The sequence below is a fragment of the Protomyctophum bolini genome, assembly GCF_963924005.1.
Source record: "Protomyctophum bolini genome assembly, chromosome: 3".
Taxonomy (NCBI): Eukaryota; Metazoa; Chordata; class Actinopteri; order Myctophiformes; family Myctophidae; genus Protomyctophum; species Protomyctophum bolini.
Window position 1 is genome coordinate 19,577,443 of NC_137864.1, and position 23,938 is coordinate 19,601,380.

Sequence of the window (23,938 nt, forward strand, 5' to 3'; positions counted from 1 at the left end):
CATACGCCTGTATGGTCGCTGAGGCTACGGCGAGTGCTACGGGCTAAGGTGGGTTTTCAGATTACGGCCAAAGAGTGTCTACGTGGGATCGCAGCGGAAGGCAGAGGGAGAAGCGAAGAACTGTTAAAGCATTTTGAAATGCATTAGATATGATAACAGATATTGGGGTAATTGGCAAGGATCCATCTCAACTAGACAAAGTAAAATGGACCTGTATTTGAACTCTTAACACTACAAACCAATGTCTATTTTGGATTCAGACAAGCAACAAGTATGACTCACCCTCTCGATCTCGTGGCACTTCTTGAGGGCATCCCCAAACTTGTTCATGGATTTGTAGGAGAGAGCACACTCGGTCTGGAACCACATGCACTGCATCTCGTTCAGGTTATCTACCGCTGACGCCCCCTCCTGGAGAAAACACACAGACACACATGTTCAACAGTTGATGCACATGCTCTTTAAAACGGTGCCAATTCATGTTCACTGCTGTAAACCTACACTAGGGGGAGTCCGACACATGCAAACACAAACTCATTCTAAAGAGGAGCTGGTTGGATTAATTTTGTCACTGTAGCCGTTTACACTGTAGTTAGTTTAGTTTTTTTTCTTTATACAGACAGAGGAAATACTCAGAATATCCCAACAATTGGATTTTCTTTTTTTATTTGCATGTCCTGTAATTCATTAGCATTTACAGTTATGGGTTTATTCTGTCGCTCAGGGACACTTTTATGCCAATACTTCTGTACTTTCACTCAAGTGCATTTTTGCAGCATTGATACTTTTAACCCATTTAGATCTGACACCAGATTCTACAAATCTTCTAAATCCTGACAGTTTTCTGAAAAATGTCAGTGGTTCTCAAACATTTTCATGTCAAGGACAACCAACAATATATGTAATTGGCCGCCGACCACCATCTGAAAATATGTTGTTCCAGGGACCTCCCAGAAGCAAAGATTTGAGTTAAAAACGTTCCCTCTGAAAGAATGTATTCAAAGATGTGCATCATATTTTCTAGATTTTTCAAAAATAGCAGATCTACAAGCTCGCACTGCTATTTTTCAATAGCTAAACCATAACATAATGCTTAAAACAGGGGTTCCCGGCTCCCGCCCAGAAAGTAAAACATTTGAGGTACTTTTCCCACCACTGATAAAAACACACACACACACACACACACACACACCGGGCTCACCCGTGTGAATTTAGAGCACATCTCCTCGGCCTCCTTGATCATGCCAGCCTTCAGCATGTACTTGGCACACTTTGAGTTGATGAATCTGTCTGCAGTATCCAGAGCCTGGGCCTCGTCCATCCACTGGGCCGCCTCCTTGATGTTCCCAGCATGCTGCGAACGGTCAGTGGGGCAAAATGTCAACAAAAAAAAAACAGCGCAGTCACCACCATAGACTTATGTCTCATTCACACCAGTGTTGATTTCGTCGACTAAATCTAAGACGAAAAATGTTCGTCGACTACCTTTTTTCACTGAACTAAATGTAAACTAAATACAAACTGAGCTATGGTGACTAACTATACTCAAATAAAAACTAGACTAAAATGTTAGGAAGGGACTAGGACAAGATGGAAGTAATTTTACACTTTGATGCCGATCTACAAGCTCACAATGTGTCGCACAATTCTCAGCATGTGTAAAATCAGCCATTACGACTGCATCAAAGCCCACCAAAATACATTTTAGTCGACTAAATCAACTCTAGATTTATTTGGTCAACTAAAATCTTATGATATTTAGTCAACTAAAACTAGACTAACACTAACATTCTAGGTGACTAAAATGTGACTAAAACTAAATGAAAACTATTCAAGAAAACTAAAATAGAAATTTGATGCCAAAAACAGTCTCCACCATAGACTTATGTCACATTCACACCAGGATGCTTTGCTGCGATTAAAACAAATCCTGCTGCGTATTGTCGGAAAGTGCGCTTCGTTTGGCAGGTGTGAAGGCTCAATCGATTGTCTGATCAAACAATCTGATCAAACAATCACATTCTAGTTCGCCAAGAAAAATGGGGGTTTCGCTTCGCTTCAAAGTGCACCATTCCATCCATTCACTGCAGATGTGAATGCAATCGCATCAAATAAAGGAAATGAAACGTGAGGAGTAAACACAGTTGGAGACAGAGGGCATATTTTACGCAGCACAAATTAAATGTTGGATAATTCATTCTGCGCCGAGTGTGCTCCCATCTCTGCTGTGTCTCTGTAATGTGCCCAAAAGAACAGTGCATGTGCTTGCGCAAGCACTGTTCTACGCACCCTTAAGTCCAAACCACAGCAAAGGGTCGGGTTGGGACAAAACGGTTTTTAAGGTAGACCACACCAATGCAAACCATTGCAACTCAATGAGTTGCATTGATGTGGTTTACCTTAAAAAACGTTTTGTCCCAACTCGACCCTTTGGCGTGGTTTTGGTTTTAGACCCTAAGATGGTTTCACGAAATAAAATCCATCCAAAGTCCATGACTGAGAATCTCTTGGTTTTGAAATCATCTGAGAGTTTTAATTAAACAAACATATTCCTACTGTACTGTGTATACATAATAATAATAACTTTATTTATATAGCACCATAACAAGTGCTTTACAGATAACGGCAGTAAAAATACAATAAGAAAAAACATGCGAACAATACAACATTTCATAAAAAAGCTGTGAAATTAACCAAGATTTAAAAGCGGATACTGAGTTTGCCAGCCTGAGATCCTCAGGCAGTGAGTTCCGCAGCCAGTACCACATGTAGTACATACCAGTAGCTGTACCAGTACCACATGTAGTACATACCAGTAGCAGTACCAGTACATGTAGTACATACCAGTAGCTGTACCAGTACCACATGTAGTACATACCAGTAGCAGTACCACATGTAGTACATACCAGTAGCAGTAACACATGTAGTACATACCAGTAGCTGTACCACATGTAGTACATACCAGTAGCTGTACCAGTACCACATGTAGTACATACCAGTAGCAGTACCAGTACCACATGTAGTACATACCAGTAGCAGTACCAGTACCACATGTAGTACATACCAGTAGCAGTACCACATGTAGTACAAACCAGTAGCTGTACCAGTACCACATTTAGTACATACCAGTAGCTGTACCAGTACCACATGTAGTACATACCAGTAGCTGTACCAGTACCACATGTAGTACAAACCAGTAGCAGTACCAGTACCACATGTAGTACATACCAGTACCAGTACCACATGTAGTACATACCAGTAGCTGCGGTCAATGGGCTAAATAGAAAGTGTGCAGATTGGTGAACCCGTGCGCTACCTTACCTTGTATATCTTTGCTTTGATGAGGAACAGCTCGATGAGCGTGGGAGTGCTCTCGATGGCTGTGTTGATGTACTCGAGGGCCAGTGTCTGTTGATCGATCATGTCGTAATGCTGTGCCAGAAAGTACTGCACCCAGAGCAACGTGGTCGGTGGCTCCTCCTTTCCATCATCTGCAAAGCAGGGACAACCATAGAGTAGTTCATACATCACAACTCAGGACTGATAATCAAGTGCCATGAACCCATTTAGACCCGATGACGATTCTACAAATGCCTTCTAAATCCTGACAGTTTTCTGAAGAACCCATGTCTCTATGGTTCTCAAACATTTTCATGTCAAGGACCCCCAAAAATATGTAATTGGCCACCGACCGACCCGCCCCCTCGTCCATCTGAAAATATGTTGTTCCAGGGACCCCCCCAGAAGCTAAGATTTGAGTTGAAAATGTTCGCTCTGAAAGTATGTATATATATATATATATATATATATATATATATATATAAAATAGCAGTTCTACAAGCTTGTAGCGTGGCACTCGGTGCCGCGCTATGAGGCATTATTTTTAAAGTGTTAAAAATGTTTGCTGTGAAAGAATATATATTCCAAGATTTGCACACATTTTTCATGATTTTCAAAAAATAAGGTTAAAAGCTAAGGTGAGAGTAGAGCGGACGTAGAATACACACATGGACAGGCTGGGTGCTGGGCTAAATAAACTTCAGCAGATGATGGATTCGAGCCTGCACACCACACAAGACTTTCTTTATTGAGAAATCTGACAACGTTTTGATCCATTAGATGTTTTTGATGACCTGATGAAGATCAAATAGATCGAAACGTTGTTATATTTCTCAACAAAGAAAGTTTTTTGTACCTGTGGTGTGCTCCATCCACCATCTGTAAAAGCTAAGGTTTAACACACAGGTCTTAATGGGTTAACACTTTTAGGGTACAGGAAGAAGCAATGCTTTATGCTGGTCTAAATAGAAACCGAAAACACATTGATTATCCATCGATTCAACTTATAACAGTTTATAATGATAATTTCAGTGTTTGTCACTCACCATTCTGGTTGAACATTCTGCCGCATTTTAACGATGTTTCATAGCCAACAACTAAGTCTTCTACTATTGACACCTGCACAGAGACACAAACACAAGGTTTATCCATCGGCCCACTTTGTGGAGTGCACAGTAATGACATTCTTGGCTCCTCTCGGGTCTGGAGTGCTCAGAATGCCCAGTAACCGTCTCAGTGTTTGATGCCAAGCACAAATTATCAGAAAGATAAAAGGATTTAACTGAGGGGTATCCCTGGGTTGGAGTACCTTTTCTTTGTCGTGATACAGTGACTTAAGGGTGGTGAAAACGGGTGGACAGCCTTTACTGAAGTTCATCCTCAGATACCGGTCTAGAACCTCCCGGAACCTCTCACCTAGAGATGGGAAAAGATGGCGGAAATTCAACTTTGACATGTTTTATCGCCGAACAGCCTCCGTCCATTTGTCAGGACTATTTCATATACAAAAGATACAACTCTAGAACCAGCGTTTTATCACTCCCCGTTTGCAAAGCCCTTAATGCAAATCTACTTCTACAGAACGACAGGGATGCAAAGCTCGACTGCCGTTAGCAGGAGTAAATAAACATATGATTGGTCTCACCAGACAGGAAATTGAGGGGCAGCCTCCGAGGAACCAAACCCCTGGGGAACTTCTCCCAGGAATCCTCGTAAATCTTCTGTCTCTCCTCAACGCTGCCTGAAAATGAAGGAAAAAAAGAAACAAAAATGGTTAACAAGTAGGCTTTGGAAGGCAATTTTTGGAAAACATAGAAATCAAAACCAAAAGACCAAGTGCCCCATGGGCATTGAGTACCAGGTTTTAAGGCCCTCTCCAGGCCACGGTAGTAGGACCAGTTCTCTGGGTTCCTGTCCTGCAGGCGGTGGTAGACCTCCGTAGCCTCCTCCAGACGCTCTAGGTCCAGCAGCAGCTCTCCTGCAGAAGAGAGGGCCAGTATCCAGTGGTGAGATGGTGTGGTGACATGGGACACGCGTTTAGCTTTTTAAAGGGCTAGTGTGACATCGCAATGGCTGAAATTACTCTGAAACACGAATGTACAAGTAAATCTTGTACATTCAATCTTGTAAATCTAATCGTGTGGGTCTCAGGAGCTACACGGGAATGGAAGGCTCTAATGTAGTTGGTCCTGCGCATATATATATATATATATATATATATATATATATATATATATCCCTTTGTTTTTCCCATTAATTGTCTTTTTCTTTTCACTTTGTCACTTTGGGTGTTTTGTTATTTTTTGATTTATTGAACATCTTTTGATGTAATCAACATGATATATATATACACAACACAATAATGTAACTAAAATGAAATAATTTATATGACAATGAAATAATAACGATGTAATGATATGATTGGATCACACCCACCACCTGGTTGTATTTAAGGGTGACTAATCAGCCAAGCTGGCAGATAGACCCTGACGAAGACCTTTTGGTCGAAACGCGTAGGTCCTGTTATTTATTTGCCTTGCTCATCATCAAATAAACTATTTAATTTTTCACCAAAGACGGAGTGCCTTGGATTATTTTCTTTTCAAGTCTGCAATTCACATTTTGACAAGCAGTACTACTTGGAGGAAGGATACCTTTTGTCTATATGGTTTTGCCTGTATCACCAAAGAGCACCCATCTAAGAGCCACAAACAGATCCCTGCAGCGCTTCCATTCCTCTATTTCTAAAATGCTCCAATGTAGTTCTCAGACTCCTCCACAGCCAGTTTATCACAGAACAGATCTATAAACCCACATCGCATCTCCAGGACCAGGAATACTGCATGTTTTTTGTGAGGGTACCTACCCTAGGGGACACGGGGAGAACATGCAAACTCCACACAGGAAGGCCCTTTCGGAGGAGGGAACACTCCCCCAGCATTCCCAGCGGGAATCGAACCCAGGACTTTCTATAGCTGTGAGGCGACTGTGCCACCGTGACCCCACAGGACAGATCTATAAACCCACCTCGCATCTCCTCCACAGCCAGTTTATCACAGATCTGCTTCTCGTAGCTGGTGAGATGCTCCAGGGCCTCCTTGTACAGCCCAGCCTCCCTCAGCACCTGGTTCTGGTAGAGCAGCAGTTCACTGTACTCGTAGTCCACCTTGTCTGGGGATGTCTGGACACACACACACACACACACACACACACACACACACACACACTCTTAAGTGAATGATCAATGGTGTAGAAGAAGAGAAATAAACCAACGGCCCAATTGGATTACAATACATTCTACCTAAATTGTCCTGAACTGTAAAAGAAAGAAAAAATAAAGGCGGCACCACAATGAGCACATTCTTCCTGTGTGCATGTTGGACCACTCTGCCCTGCTTGATAAATTGCCATACATAGGCAGGGCATAATAGAGACAGGAAGCAAGCTGTCCTTATCTGGAACAGGCCAGAGAGCGCTCCATTGTAGTTGAGACCAACTTTACACACCAAACATATTGAGCCCATATTGACAAGGCTGTGGCTGGACTGTGTGTATAACCCAGACTAAAATAGCCAACAAGTGAGATGTTAGGTGGATTAAATTGAGCTTTTCCTCAGAAAGTGTTACCCTAACTACATACAGACTATGGCATAATTTGTGTGGTCCAGCCCTATGGAAAATATATAATGCACGTGAAAAAAGTATTTAAAATATTGCTTTGGTGCTCATATTATCCTTAGGAAGTATCAAGTTGTTTTCTATTAGCATTATGCATTCCATAGGCCCAGACCATATGGACATATGACATCAACCTGCAACAGGAGCAGTTCCTATTGAAAGATTTGAGCGAAAGATTTATAAAAGAAATACATTTTGTTTTTGGCATTTGTGCCTTTATTGATAGTTACAGTGAAGATAGACAGGAAAGAGGGAGGGAGAGACACGCAGCAAAGGTGGTCATGAACGGGACTCGAACACACGACGCGCTGTCAGGCCAGAGCCTATATGTGGCATGCGCCTGGACCGCTAGGCCAGCGGGCACCTGAAATAACATTTAATTTTAAGGTGTTTTTATTTTAGCTGTAGAGGGCAAGTATAATGTTTTAAGGCATATTTGTCTTATTAGCCAGGGATCTTTTTAACAGAAAGAAAGAAAGCCAACCAACCTGTTGCGTTTTCCTGAACTCTTCGATAATCTTGGCGGCCATCTCGTAGTCCTCCAGCAGGTGGTAGGCGATGGCGTAGCCAATCCACGAGGCCCGCTGGGCCGGACGCAGCTGGAGCAGCTGATACCGCGTCTCCTGGAGAAAGAAACACGGAGTCAGAACCATTGAACTTTAGGCCTACCTAGTAGTGGTGTAAAAACATATCGATATGAATCGATAATCGATTTTAACATTAACGATGGGACTACATCGATGCATGTGTGTCTGGATCGGTCAAAATAGCGTCTGCATCGGACGATCCTAAAGCTGCGAATCGATATAATTCAACTAACTGCGGGAAAAACACAGATGTACAAGCCCAAAGCGCTGTGGTAAATGGTAAATGGTAAATGGTGCATTTATATAGCGCCTTTATCCAAGGCGCTTTACATAGATTGTGCATTACATTCACCCATTCATACACCGATGGCAGCGGAAACCATGCAAGGCACCAACTAGCACATCGGGAGCAATTAGGGGTTCAGTGTCTTGCTCAAGGACACTTCGACAGTAACTCTGGGGGAGCCCGGGTTCGAACTGGCAACCTTGCGGTTCCCATCCAGGCACTCTACCCCTGAGCCACCGCCGCCCCCCGCTGTGCATTGCGACACGTAGATAACTTGTAGATCTGCTACTTCCAGCGCAGGACGGGTGCATGCTTATGATGACGCTCTATATGCATCAGCAGACAGCGACTACAGACGAGCACTAGCAGCATAAACCACTCGTCGTCAGACGGAATACACACGCAGATACGAGTCACGACACAGCTTTATTGCACATCTGTGCTTTGCCTTTCATCCACGCTTCTATAGCCTTTTACATTTCATTTCCCATCCACGGGCACAAGCAACGTGATATCAACAGCTTCCACCCGATCTGCATGGTCGTGTTGTTTCTGACGAGGGTAGCAACTAGTTAGCATGGGAGCTAACATTAGTTTAACTCTGGTCCATATCGTTAGAAGGAGTCCTCCTTAATAACTCTATGGTCCATCCATTCCCCAACCCTCACACTCGATGCTGCGTTTACACAGGCAGACACAAAGACGAATGGGAATATAATTTGGAGCAGGCCGAGCAGCTACTGTAGACATCTGTGTGCATCGACAGTATGACTGTATCGTTGCGTCTGGTTTCACTGTCCACAGCAGGCAGACCTGTCAAAACAATGCACTTCCCAAAGCTCAGAGATATGCCACCACCTATAAGTTCAAACCCAGAATGTCTTTTCCCAGCTATCTCATTCCACTTTCATATATTTTATTCCATAGTCTTAGTTTTTCTCTTATAAAGTTGTTTTTCTTAGTTTTCTAATGTTCCCCTTGAAAAGCGTCTAAGTACTCAGAGAAGCATTATATAAATAATAATATTATCACTATTATTATTACTACTTTTTTAATTGCCTATTCATTCATTGATTCACTCGTATCCAAATCCATTTGAAAAAAAAAGCTCACTGATCAGGTCAAATAGGACTATTGATAATTTGATATGCGATTAAAATGTGATTAATTGAGATTAATTCATCACAAATCCTCCAATTAATTAGATGTTTTTTTTAATAAAGTCCCAAACCTATTCTTTATAGATCTAGCTTCAAATTAAAAATCTAAAAAAGGTTAAATGTGTCAGATCGCACCGTATCGTATCGAATCGCCTCAAATTCCACAAAATCGAAATCGCATCGAATTCCACCGAATCGAATCGAATTCCACAAAATCGAAATCGCATCGAATTCCACCGAATCGAATCGAATTCGAATCGTTCTGTGTATAAATGTATCGTCTCTGAATCGCATCGTAGCCCATGCATATCGATATGTATCGAATCGTCTTGTAAAGGAGAGATGCACACCCCTACTACCTAGGCTACTTAAACTATTCAGCTTTAGTCTAGTCTTAGCCAACCAAAAATGAACACTGGGCATGAAAGGAACCAAAACATAATCGCCCAGACTCTTCTTCAACAAAGATGGCGAAAGCAAACATTCTTTGTTTTGTACCATACAATTGTATGGTACAAAACTCTGAAGTCCTTCAACCAGAAACCTAAACCGCAAGCACGACGGGGCGATTTACGCATTTCTGACCTTTGGTGTGTCGGAATAAGCGTGCACACCCCAATATACCGCGTCCCCTGGAGAGACAAGGAAGACTGTCAGCGTCAGAACCATAATGTACTGAGGGAGAATAATACCTAACAGCGCATTTGCCCATAATGCTTATTATTGCAAACGTGTTCCAGTTCTTTGCAAAGTTGCGGATTTAAAATGTGAATGAGGGAGGAGGAAAAAAAAGCAGGAGCAGAACAGATCATTGGCAAGGGGGAAGAAGCTGGTGGGTGTTTTTGCTGACTCATTGTCTCGATGTTACCTGGCACAGAGACTAGGGAGGGTGCAGATGTGCACACACACACACGCACACACACACACACACACACACACTTCCAAGGCTAGTCTTTTATCTTGCCATTTGAAATGTCTCCTAAAACTGCATCTGAATCCAAGACTGTATCCCAGGAGAGGTGTGCTACATGGAAGAGGCCGACTGCGTACATGACATGATCCCCCCATACCGTCCAGGCCACTCTGCCCTGCCATACTGTACACCCTGGGCCAGGGAGTGGGAAAAGTATTCAAAACGCTTTTACTTTAGTAGAAGTATCAATACTGCAATGTAGGAATAAGTACAGTACTTAAGTAAATGCACCTAGTTCCTTTCCACCAATAGGCCAGGGAGAGTGTGTGTGTGTGTGTGTGTGTGTGAGAGAGAGAGGATGGGGGTATGCCACTATGCCGTTACGCTATAGCATATTTTGCTCACTTTGGTGCCGAGCTGCAAGGCCCAATATATTTTCGAAGGGCCCGTTTACCTTCAGTAATTCTTTCACCTCACATTTAAAAAATAAATAAATCGGTCTATGTTTCTTCTAAAAAGCGGCATTTCTCCTCACTCTGTCCCAACCTCACCCTGCATCTCTCTGGGCCAGGACAGGGGTGTTAAGTAACCCATTTAGAACTGACACCAGATTCTACAAATGTCTTCTAAATCCTGACATTTTTCTGTTTCTACGTCAGTGGTTTCATGTCAAGGACCCCCACCCCAGATTTTATCTGAATTTGGCCGCGGACCCCCCAGAAGGAATTTATTTAGTTAAAACATTGTCTCTGAAAGAATATATTAAATGATTCGCACCACGTTCCCGATTTTTCAAAAATAGCAGATCTACAAACTCGTAGCACGGCATTCAGTGCTATGAGCTATTTTTCAAAAGCTAAAGTATAACAAAATTCTTAAATACACCAAAAATGGTTGCCGTCCTGAATGGGTTAAACTAAGTTTAGGTCACGACACACGCACAGACTGCAAAGAGGGGAAATGAGCTGGGGTTACTCCAGGATAGCTGCCTCTCCCACACAGACCGCATTTCATTTGAAAGGCAGGAATGCTTGTTTTTTCTGTTAATATTCTGTTAATAACTCAGTTGTAGCCTTGCATATTAACTCTGTTGTAGCCTTGCATATTAACCGACTCTGGACGGGAACCCCTGTTGGTGTTTTAAACATTTTGTTATACTTTAGCTATTGAAAAATAGCAGATCCACAAGCTCGTAGCACGGCACAGAGTGCCGCGCTAGGAGCGTGTAGGTCTGCCATTTTTGAAAAATCGCGAAATGTGATGTAAATCTTTGAATATATATTATTTTAGAACTTCTTTTTTTAACTAATCTTTGCTTCTGAGGGGTTCCTGGAACAACATATTTTCAGATGGGGGTCAGTGGCAAATTATATATAATTTTTGGGGTCCTTGACATGAAATATTGAGCACCACTGATATAGAAATAGCAGGTATTTCTGAAAACTGTCAGGATTTATAAGACATTTTTTAAATGTTGACGTCAGGCCTAACTGGGTTAACTCCCTTGTAGCCTTGCATATTAACTCCCTTGTAGCCTTGCATATTAACTCTCTTGTAGCCTTGCATATTAACTCCCTTGTAGCCTTGCATATTAACTCCCTTGTAGCCTTGCATATTAACTCCCTTGTAGCCTTGCATATTACCTCCCTAGTAGCCTTGCATATTAACTCATTGAACTAATTAATTCCTCGAGCGATGCCATGTCTTTTCAGTGCAAAAAAAACTCGCAACAAAAAAACACTAAAAAAGGCAAAACAAATGTAATTTGTATTCATATGTTCTAATTGTCAATGCCAAAAATTCAATTAAATTGTTAACCGCAATTATTTGTATGACAATTAATTGTCAGTAAGATTTCATGATCGTGAGAGAGATTGCGGCAAGAGAACGGCGGCCATACAGATGCCAAAAAATGTTTCTTTACTTCTTCGCAAAAAACATTCTGCAGGCCGGATTGGACCCGCCGGGTTTGCAGGGCAGCCAAATGAATAAATTGAGCCTCTAATTTGCACCAACAGCAATAAGAAACCTACACCACGCTAAGCACCAACTAACCTACACCCACTGCGTTGAAAACCTATCCACAAACTGTTACAATATGAAGGACCGCCCTTAAGTATTTGCACTGGCTCTGCGATGCGGGTAATTTCTAAATCTCTGAATTGTTTCCAGACAGTTTTAGTCCATTCATTGAATTCAGATGTCAGCAAATCCTATCAGCATTCAGTAGGTAGGGAGAGCCGATTGCCCTGGCTACACTTTCTTTTAGCTACTCCCATTCCATTAGTGTTGATTTGGATATTTTAGTCAAAAGTTGTGATTAAAGTCTAGTTTTAGTCGACTAAATATACGATTTTAGTCTACTAAATCTACAGTATAATTAGTCAACAATTTTTTACCACCGGCAGGCGTCGATGGCACTGTAATGGCTGATTTTACACTTGGTTGCGTGCTGAAAATAGCCGATCTACAAGCTCGCAACACGTCGCAACGCGGTGTGAGCTTGTGGATCGGCTATTTTCAGAGCGCAACAACCCCAGCGTAACCAAACTCATCTCCGCTAGTCACATTTTGGTCTAGTTTTAATTTGTTGACAAGATTGTCAGTACATTTAGTCAAAGTTTTAGTCCTCATAGCTTAGTTTTTGATTTCGTTCGTTTTTGTCAGTGGTAAAAAAAAGGTACTCGACGGAAAGATCAGTCATATTTTTTGTGGATGAAACCAACAGTGCACTCCTGTGTCTCCATGTGTCAAGTGTCCTCACCCTGTAGCCCTCCAGGTCCCTCATCTGGATCTGGAGCAGGGAGAGGTCGCGGAGGATCTGCAGGTTGTCCTTGTCCCACTTGAGAGCGTTGCGATAACACTTGATGGCCTCGTCGTACTTCTTGTCGGAGCGCTGTAGCAGGCCGTACACATGCCAGCCTGGGTGAGGAGTTGAGGAGCATAGACACTCGTCTGGCTAGACAAAATCTGATCATGGCAATGATGAATGAACGTGGCTGGATTCAACTGTTCTACAAAAGGTTTTCACATCCGTGAGAGAAATAATTAAGTGTGGCCGGCTGTATACAGTACACCAGTGGTTTTCAACCCATTTCATATCATGGTCCACTATTTATTCGGCATTTGAGCCATGGACCACCATTTGATGACATTTAGCCTCTCAGACCTAAAATTAAAGAATATTTTGTTGTCGTTGGATAAGCTTTTGTACACACTTCCATGCTGTATTGATGTTGGTACCAGTAGGAGAGATAACAGGCAAACGTTGATCAAAACAACAATTATTCTACATTCTTTAATTGTGTAGAAATTAGTTAATGCAGATGTTTAACAATAATTTGTGAATGGAACCATTTGGTTTAATTTAACACTCTCAAGAGTTAAAATATAAGGGTCCATTTGGTTACCAACTCTCCATCATTTAGCTAGGTTAGGGGACCACCTGGAACCCCCTCAAGGACCGGACCACTGGTATACACTTTTAGTAGGCTCAAAGCAAGCTGCATCGTGGTTGAAAAGTATTTTGTTATATCATCAGCATGGACACATCCAACTAGAAAGATTTTAAAAAACGAATTATACCGCTGATGCTGAAGTAATAATAAATTGCATTTTATAGCGCTTTTCCAAGTGCTCAAATCGCTTTACAATGGTTCATTCATTCATACATTGGGAGGTGAAGCGGCGAACAGTCGATGCCAGCGTTCTCACTTCCCACACCAATGGTGGCAAGCTAACACCGACCAACTCATTGGAGGCAATGTAGGGTTCAGTGTCTTGCCCAAGGACACTTGTAGACAGGAGGAGCCGGGATTCGAACTGCTAACCCAGGGATCATTGGACAACCTGCTCTACCTCCTGAGCCACAAGCGCGAACTTAGTGCAACAACTTTGCTCATTTTGTTTCATTAGCACCCTTGGTTGTAGCATCGCTTTCATAATGGGCTTTAATGTAATCTTTGACTTTCCTTGTTCATTCACACAAAAACATCAACCACAAAAATGTTACGGAACGGATGTATCCAATGTAATCCAAACGTTACATTTGATGCACCGATGATCTGACCTAAAGTAACGAATATCCAACGTTGCTGGCAAGCTGTATTTGATATATAACCTCCCCTTTTCTTTGAAGGGCATAGCTTGTCATATTAGTAGTATTAAAATGCATAAATTATTTCCCCCACATCCACGGTCAATTATCACTTGTCAAGATGCATGCCAAGTATTTCTGCGGGTTAATATCATCGTCCTATGAGACACCAAGATGTGTCGACTTCTGGCAGTGTTCGGGACGAGATAACATTAAAGGCCTATTCATACTACAGTTTTAGGCGATGAGGTGACCACCGAAAACTACAACATGGCGTCACTGAGCCGCGGTGATAAGGGACTCACCGCTCAGCCAAACACATCTCTCTTGTTTTCACTATAACCGGTGGTCACCTTATCACTTAAAATTGGAGTTATAGATAGGCCTCAACACTCATCTGCAAAGGTTTTAGCTGGTGGAAACATCTGCCCATATTTGCATCGCCCCACCTGCGCAGTGATGCAAATAGTCTGCATCCTGCACCCTTAAGACTCACTGAATTGAGAAAGGACGCTAATCAGTTATTGGTCAAACAGTCATTAGACCGTCAACCTACCTCTATCCCTAACCGCAAGCACGGGAGCAGTGCATGTTCGAGTGGTAGTCCGACCGTTGTTCCCGCATGTTGTACTAACCTTGAAAACCTAGTTACATCACTGCCCTGTGTATAGGTGCGTGTTGTACGGTAGGAACACAAGATGCCACTGCTAAGCCACATTCTATACATAATGTGCCTGCCACTCCTGTGTCCAAAAGAAGCCCTGAAAAGCAAGTCTTTGTGAAAAGGATACAGACGTGGCTCTTGAGGTCATTGCGTAGGCCTCTTCTCACCAGCTCGTACGCCTCCTCCTTCTTCCCCAGACAGTTGAGCGTTAAGCCCTTCATGGCCAGGGTCTCTGCCAGAAGGAACGGAGGGAGGACAGAGGGGGGGGGGGGGGGGGACAAGACGGGCCCGTTACAAAGTGAGCGAGGGCTGCAGTGCAGCAACGTTCATTTTAACGGCAACTTTTGAGTTCGGTTCAAACATGGTGTTTGGAATAAAATTCTCTTTAGTGTTAGTAATATTGTAGTCATCTGAAATGTTTTATTCAGGTCTTGGTGACGTCTGGAAAAAAAGCCTGATTTATATTTCGCTGTGTGTGCCGAAACATCGCCGATCTAGAAGCTCAAAACATGTCGCAGAGCTTGTAGATGGGCTATTTTCGTAGCGTGACACCCACACACAGCCAAGCATAAAATGACAAAATTAGCATTAATCCAGAGCGATTTACAATAATACAGGTAATACATGAGATGCATAGAGCGACTTACAATAATACAGGTAATACATGAGATGCATAGTAAACCAAGAACCTATCAACAGTCCAACAGCAGAAACTATACACACGATAGGATGCCAGTTAATGACCTGGCATCTTGACTTAGTTCTACTGGAAGTCTTGTCCACTAGTCATATTCATGTACCCTATTGGCCTTTTCAATGGAAATATCCTTACAAAAAACGGGTTCACATTATAAATCGGGGACTAGACTATTTGACATTCAATCTTCTTTTTCCACAAATTAGTCTTGAAAAATGGGGGTCATCTTATAATCAGAGTCGTCTTATATTCGGTACAATGTGGTAGTTTTTATTTGTTGCGTTTTTCATTTAGTTTTCGTTTGTGAAAAAGCAGTAAATGCTAGCTCTGTTGTGTGAGTGTCAGCGAGTTCTCTTCAACACTATCCAATGGTTCTTTTCTATTGACCAGATATTTTGGGGGGGGTGACTACAGTTGGAGACTTCATACGTTTACTTGCTGCCTATGGGAATAGAACAGCGCCTGGCAGAGCGTTAAAAGAGAACTGGCCAACGCTCTGGACCAGAGCGTTCCATCCATTCCTACATCACATGCCTTACCTCCATGCTCCGCAAACTTGGGGTTGGACAGGATCTGTTTGCAGAACTTGAGTCCGTTTCTGTACTGTTTGTGTTCGTAACATCGCTGTGTAGAGAGTGAGAGGAAGCATATTAGATATTAGAGATTTGAGAACATTTTTAAAAGGATGAGAGAGCAATAATGACAGCATGTAGTACAACTAATTCCAAATGGAGAGAAACAAATAAGTCAGCAAGCCGTCTGAATCAAACCCCATTTAACACCCCGAAGGGCACAGGACGAAGTTCACCGTCTGTTCAATTAGTAACGCCCAGCGCCCAGGACGAAGATTGATCAAAAGGACAGAGATTATTGCTATCAAAACCGATCGCATCGCTCCACAGGCTGGGAGCGTCTGTTGCGCAACATTTGATGTTGTGCAACAGTGGGACGTCATCAAAAAATGTTCCTCCCCTGTTTAGTCGACGAGACCGAAAATCTTGAAACGTTCAAGATCTAAATCATCCCGTCCAATTCTAAGCAAAGATTATGTGTTAGACGGCCCACCGGGGTCCCGTCGCGTTGTTGTCGATCGCCAATAGAGTGTTTTGGCTACATCCATCTGCTTCAGCCACATCCGGGATAACATTCAGTCCGTCGGTAAAAGTGCTCCACTGCTATGATTTAATGGATTAAATAACTCCGGTGTTCGGGGTGTTAACTTCAAATATTACATGGGACTATATTTATAATTTTAACCTTGGAGTAATGATTCACGTGGATGCAGGTAGAGATTTCGATCATACAAGACAACTTATTGTGGGAAGGCCTAACCTTCTTCCTAGCGTTCCGCTATCCTTATTGAATTGTATGAATAGGCTTTACAACAATTTAAATATATACATTTTAATATAGTATCTGCAATAGAGGGAAGCAGTCCCGCCCCCTTTCATGACGACGACAGGCCCGGAAGATAATTCCCCATTAATTTTCCCCATAGACGTTTAAAATGTATTTATTTAAAGACAAAGCCAACTGTTGCTGTGGCAAATCATGACAATAAACAACGCTTTGGGCCAATCAAATAATTAGAAAGAAGGGAAAAAAGGGCTTTTCTGAAACAACTATTGTCAGTTTCTATGTCAGTGGTGCGCAACTTTTTTCATGTTAAGGACCCCCAGAATGATCTGTATTTGGCCGTGGACCCGCTTCTGAAAATATATTGTTACTTCCAGGGACCCGCTTTTAGAAAAAGGTTTTGAGAATATACATTCAAAGATTTGCGCCACATTCACAAATTTTCAAAAATAGCAGATCTATAAGCTCATAGTGCTTTTTCAACAGCTAAAGTAATACTTAATATAATGCCATAACACCAAAAGGGGTTCCCGCCCAGAATGGGTTTAAAGTAAACAAATAAATCAGCACTTCTTCCACCACTGCTAGTATGCAAACTGTGTTGCAATACATTTTCCTTGATGATTAATCAGCATCAAATAATTGCAACTAACAATTAGGGATGGAATATGGAAATACTTGGCCGATACGATGTTTAAACTAACTATTTATCCGATACTGATACAGATACTGATACCGATATGTTTCTTTAGTTTTTTTCCCCCTTTTGTGTCTGGGAAACAAATACATGTTGAAATAATAAATAAATGTTCAGAATCTACAGATAACCAACACACCATAGCCAACGCAAAATGTATGCTTATCAACAACAGATAAATATCGGCTATCGGCTAATGTCAGTTTGATTTGCCGATGCCGATCGATAACAGCAATACATCGGTGGCAGGTGCATCCCTATTCCCTACTAACAATTTTAATAGTGTTTTTTCTGCTTGTCTTTTAGGCTTTGTAAATAAAATTTGGTCTGGACAGACATGACAATTTGACAAAAAACTAAAATGTACATAATTACAATTTATGTAACTGCTTGGCATTTAATTCCAACACCTTACTTGGTCAGCTCTTGCACCTTGCCCTCCCAATTCCTCACTATTAAGCTAAATCTGGATTACATTTTTATATTATCATTCTGCACCGACTCAAACAATGACAAGAGTTGCATATGATGGAGCCTAGTCCTTTTAACGGCTTTAACATGGGATCCATACCAGGTGTAAAAACCAGCAGTACTAATCATCGCATAGGACCAGGGACTTATAACCACACCCGCTTCAAAAGTGCCTCTCTTTAGTCTCTACCTACAACAACTGCAGACTAGTTATTGGGCCGATAAAGTATACAGGTCCTTCTAAAATAATCTAATATCGTGCAAAAGTTAATTTTCTTCCATAATGTAATTCAAAAGGTCATATAATCATATATCCGCAATGAATTGCGCATAGTGTATCGGTCCGATTAATCGGTCTGTCTTTACAGATAAACAAGCCCAAAGTAACAGCTTGAACAGATCTACAAGCTCACAATATTAAATATAAAAGGTATTTAAGTTAAATCTGACTTGCCTAAGCCTGCAGTGCAGATACCCTATTACATGTATTTTTCTGAATGGACAAAATTACTATAATTTTTCAATACAGAATGAGATCATATCGACAACGGTAATATCGGTTATCGGCCATAACGGCAATTAATTATATGGGATATCGGCCAAAATGTCTCATCAGCACATCCCTAAACCTTTTTAATTTCAGATTATGGCATATACAGCTCATGAAAATCAAAACATCCTATCTCAAAATATTAGAATATTTTTACGAGACCACTAGAATAATAATTTCTTGATCGGGAAATGTCTACCATCTGAGAAGTATATTAATGTAAGCAGTCAATACTTGGTCTGGGCTACTTTTGAAAAATGTTTCATCAATGGGGCGTGGCATGGAGGTGATCAGCCTGTGGCACTGTTGAGGTGTTAGGGTGCCTGGGTTTTTTTTGTCCACTCTCTCCTCTTGACAATACAACCTAGATTCTCTGTGGGGTTCAGGTCAGGCCAGTTGGCTGGTCATTTAAGCACAGTAATACCATGGTCAGTACACCAGTTACTACTAGTTTTGGCACTGTGGGCAGGTGCCAAATCGAGCTGGAAAGGAAAAATCATCATCTCCGTAAAGCTTGTCAACAACATACTGAAGCACAAAGTGCTCAAAAATATTCTGATAGATGGCTGTGTTGACTCTGGACTTGATACAACACAGTGGACCAACACCAGCAGATGACATGGCACCCCAAATCATTACTGAGCCATCTACCAGGAGATTTTAGAGCACTTTGTGCTTCAGTATGTTGACAAGCTTCATGGAGATGATGATTTTCCTTTCCAGCTTCATTTGGCACCTTTGGCAACGCTGCGAAGTTCGATTGAGCCGAATAATGTTCCATCGACTCGAGAGCGTTTTCGAATGATATGGGACAGAACCCATTTTGACAGTACTACACATGAGTCATGAATGATGTTGCTGTGCAACAAATATATTGGTGGATTTAGTAGTACTATACCATGCCAACTACTGTCCAAAACCTCTGAGCATGAAGTATTGCCTCCACAGGATGCAGTCATCAGAATGCAGAAAATCTCCAATCTCTAAAGATGGAGAAAGTTATTTTTTCCCTACCTTTGAGCAGAGTTGCTATCTAGGCAATGGCATGGCCACAGATATATTGATGTTGCTCTCCATACGTAGAGACACTAACTGTACTACCAGTGAGTAAGATGAGTGTGGAGAATGATTTGTCAAGCAAGTAATGAGACTCTGCTCTGTGAAGAGAGATGACGGTCCAAGTCCAACAATTACAGAAAAACTTGTTATCCACTTAAGCTTTTGAAAATGTGTTTTTCTCTGCCTAGTTCTTCTCTTTCTTCATTCCAGATGTGACATTAGACAGCCAAGAGTAGACTATTAGTCTCGACTGGCATTGCCTAGGGAGGGCTTGGCCTTGGGCATCAATTTTCTGAGCAAAATCTGGGCCCATGCCTTTTGTGCAAACTGTTATGTGGAACTTCAAAACAAACCCAAAGCACTAGACTTAAAAACATAAATTGTTCAAAAATATTTAAATCCTTCATTTTTAATTACCCTAGACAGCAGTGGAGTAATAGAAGCAAGTAGGCAGATGGGGCATAACACGTTACATTAATTTAAAGTTGTATATAAAATGACGAGTCAGTGGTATGTGGCTTAATCTGCAGAGCACCCATTGAATTTAATTAAATGTTATTCATTTTTTCTCATTATTCATAACACAAAGTAATTAGAATGTGCCATGCCACTTCTGATCCATACTCTGAATGGCCTAGGGAAGCCATAACTTAAAGTAAAAACTAAGCCTGGACACTTAAAATTGCTACATTTTTATATTCGTTACAACTGTGAAAACAATTCAGTTCCATCATCATCCTGTACTGTACACAGTTTGAAAAGATGGAATGGTCACTCCAGAGATCCCCAAGCAGTATTATGCATCTCAATTGTCCATGAAAAAAAGGCTGTTGCCTCATGCACACAGGCACAAATAAATACACTTGTAAATGTAACCTAATAGTAGTAACATCACCACCACTCGTTGTGCTTATCCAGCATGTTCTACAACTCACCCAAAATAACTTGACCAGCAGCGAGAGGGGAGTGCAACTACTGTGCAAGCTGCCAAACAGTGTAGTAGTGAGACTTGTGGTGCAACAGTTAACAGTTGGGAAACAACCATGGCCTCTTAGCTCAAAAGCACAGTGAACAGCATTTCTATTTTCTGTCCTAGCACTAGACCTAAGCTCGAGGACTGCTGTATAGCACAACAGTATTTTCAAATGATTCTCAATTGATTTAACATGCATGGAGAACCACTCTTGCCCATCGTGTACTACATAGCTTAAATAATTCCATACTCATGTTGGTCAACAATCAATTGACCTTTTCCAGTGTGTTGAGTTGATGTGTAGTTCACAATAGTGACAGAAAATACCATTCCTATAAATGGAACTATAGGTATTACAAGGATTACGCTTAAGGCCATACTTTTTTCCGCCACTTTTTTTCATTTGAGCTATATGGTCATCATTATTTATAATAATAACAATTCACCCGTCTACCGTAGTGCTTAAGATATTGCTTTAACAACTTGTTACTGTTCGGATACAACTGCCTGCCATGGCATGAAAGAGAAACGGAGCCTCATGCAACACCACTGCCAATCACAAGTTGGAGGCCTGCCCAACTATTAGGAGACAGTGCATTAAGACTCCCTGACTTTCTGCAAAAGCAAAAATAAAGAGGGAGGTGTGGTCCATGCTTTCAATTCAGAAAGAATGTCTCATGCGAATATCAAATTACAGCGGCAGGTAACTAATGCAAGAGGCTAAATCAGTGATCACATTTATGACATTTTGACTTTATCTAGATTGAAGACTGTATAAACAGCTGTAAATAGGCTATAACAAGTTCATACTGTTAAGACCTACAAGGTCAAAAACAAGTTACAACCACCAGGTCCATCGACCATCACAGTCCAAGAGATTTTATCTCAAATAATGTTTTATCTAAAAACGTCATAGATGCCTACTCCTAGCTTACTGTACTCGTGCAGAGAGAGAGCCTCAACTGCCAGCATGCATCCAGTCAGCCAACCTGGTTGATATCACTCACACACACACACACACACACACACACACACACACACACACACAGCAGGGATTGAGCCTGGTCCTAAAGACCTGAGAATTAACCTCGGACTAAAAGTTTACTCCACCACCACGCCCGTCAAAGACCGCGCGCTTCTTGGGTGAAGATTAGATTGTAGCTGAAACGGTGTCAAGAATAAGATAGCAAAAAACAGAGGGAGCTTCACAACGGATTCAAAACACTACTGGACAGTCAGGGAGGGATGGGCAGCGCCATGGCTGGCAGGCCTGAAGTAACCGTGCAGCTGACATGTCTGGCCCCAAATGTGCTGACACAGTATCCCACCATTAGTACTTCTACTCTTGCGCCTCGCTTTCACCCCCCCCCCCCCCCCCCCAAAAAAAAGAGCAAAACGGACTTTAAAAGTCGTTGACTTGTGGAATACAATGCGCAGGCCCAGGCAGTCTCTTCCAAGACATGTCAAGTTTTGAAACTATACCTACAATAGCCAACATCACGCTACTTATTCGGCTAACTACAACTTGCTATCAATAGTTTGCTAAGGACTCAGGAGGAGTGTGTGTCAGTGATGCTCGATGGTGGACTTGTACTAAAACAAACAGGCAGTTAGGATCGCTTTTAGTAGTGCTGTTTACGGTTTAAAAAAAGTGGCATTCAGGTCACAGTGATGCGCGAGTGTAATTATTCTATTGGCATGGCATTGTGTTAAGTGTGTGCGGGGTTGGCTGTGTTTGACAACTGGCTGTGTGTGAGGCCTTCACAACCTTTCCATCTACACTTCATAATCGCACCAACCCGGTGTAGCTCGACAAAAAAATGCTGCATTTTCAACTTGGAAGTCGCAACAAGGACACTTTCTTTCCCCCCTCCAGCAGAAAATCACGTTATTAATTTCGTCGAGCGACAGACAGACATACTCGTGCGACGAACCAAGTAGCCTAATAAAATTAGCTCATAACCCGGCTAGCTAACGGAACCAACCAAGGCTCCATGTAAATAGCGTGCAGTGTTTTTTTTTCCTTCTTTACCATCATCCACATTTTGTTACACACACACATGACGCACGATAATAACCGGCCTTCGGGAGAAAAGAAACAAACACACGGGCCGTGCACACGCCCGGCTTGCTTGGTTGGCTATCCGTTTTTTACAATGACAGCGCACAACTACCACCACCATCCATTCCATGCCTAAACACACCACTAGCCAACTCATTCAATTATGCCATCTTTGCTAACGGTGGAAGCTAAAGGCTAACCGCTAACGCTAGTAGTGGTGGTGGTGGTGCTAGCTAAAGAACGAGGTGTGTGTGCCCGTCGATAGATAGATAGATGTTGAACACAGGACACCGTTAACCATCTGAAACAACAACGTGTAGGGTCAACATCTCACCAGAATCCTCTTGAAGAGAGCATTCTCTTTGGGCGGTAAGGTAATTGTCGGCATGGTGGTTGTTGTTGCGTTGCGGCGGAGATCGGTTTCCCCTCCTCGTCCTCAGCACATGTAGCTAACGGTTAGCTAGCAGCAGGGTAGGATAGTCAAAGCGAGTTGAATCAATGATGTCGACCACAGAGCTCCTTGTTCTCCGGACCCCGCTCCGCTGTTGCCAGGTGTTGAGGATAGAAACTAGAAAAGCGCAAAAAGAAAGCCCCCCTCCCCAAGGTCTCGGTAGGGAAAACAAGGCAAAAAAAAAGAAAATAATTGAGCCCTTTACTTCGACCCTGCCGCACTTTATTTTTATTATTTTTAATTAACAAATCTTTATAACAGGCATGACTAAATACATTTCAATACAATTACAAAACAAGACAAACCACAATGAAGGAAGGGTTGGAATGACTAAATTTGGATTTATGTACGGTATATGAAGCTAGAATAATGATCAAATTAATTATTTCTACTTAATTGTCGTCTTATTACTGTCATTACTGAAGCTAAACCTTTAATTTAAACATGCCTATATAGCTATTTTATTTGAAAATAGTAGATAGCTCACAACGTGTTGTAGATCTGCTATTTTCAAAGGGGAATAAAAAATATATTAGAAAAATGTGGAATATTTTTGTATCTATCTTGTATGGGGGTCCCTGGCATAAAATGTTTTCAGATGGGGTTCTACAGACAAATATATATTAATTCGGGGGTCCTTGTCTTGAAAACTGGTTTAAACGGAAACGAACCCCCCAAAAAACGCAACCCGCAACTACAAATAATTACTTACAAGCAACTTTACTGCGAAAAACAAGCCCAAAGTCACTTATAATAAGCGGACATGGCAACACCGACCGCACTCGGTTCGATTGCTCTGTTATCCACCTTTCCTTTCTTCCCTCTCGCGTTAGACTGTGTTCGATTCACACTGTGCGGTCTGCAGATCCGGTCTAGAGCGGATACCGAATTGGTACGCG

At 41.9% G+C, this 23,938-nt stretch overlaps 1 protein-coding gene across 1 annotated transcript in view; it reads right to left on the reverse strand.

Moving 5' to 3' along the window:
• The window catches only part of naa15b (N-alpha-acetyltransferase 15, NatA auxiliary subunit b), a 30,169-nt gene extending 7,097 nt beyond the window's left edge, over nt 1-23,072 (reverse strand). The window contains exons 1-13 of the mRNA XM_080759914.1: nt 22,923-23,072; nt 15,960-16,044; nt 14,851-14,955; nt 12,728-12,885; nt 7,506-7,640; nt 6,367-6,520; nt 5,198-5,317; nt 4,985-5,080; nt 4,649-4,755; nt 4,386-4,458; nt 3,322-3,491; nt 1,202-1,354; nt 283-411 (exon numbers count right to left, since the gene is read on the reverse strand). Coding sequence (XP_080616040.1) covers nt 283-411; nt 1,202-1,354; nt 3,322-3,491; nt 4,386-4,458; nt 4,649-4,755; nt 4,985-5,080; nt 5,198-5,317; nt 6,367-6,520; nt 7,506-7,640; nt 12,728-12,885; nt 14,851-14,955; nt 15,960-16,044; nt 22,923-22,976 — 1,539 coding nt within the window. The 5' untranslated portion in view covers nt 22,977-23,072. The remainder of the gene's footprint in view (nt 1-282; nt 412-1,201; nt 1,355-3,321; nt 3,492-4,385; nt 4,459-4,648; nt 4,756-4,984; nt 5,081-5,197; nt 5,318-6,366; nt 6,521-7,505; nt 7,641-12,727; nt 12,886-14,850; nt 14,956-15,959; nt 16,045-22,922) is intronic.
• Nucleotides 23,073-23,938: the final 866 nt, after the last annotated feature.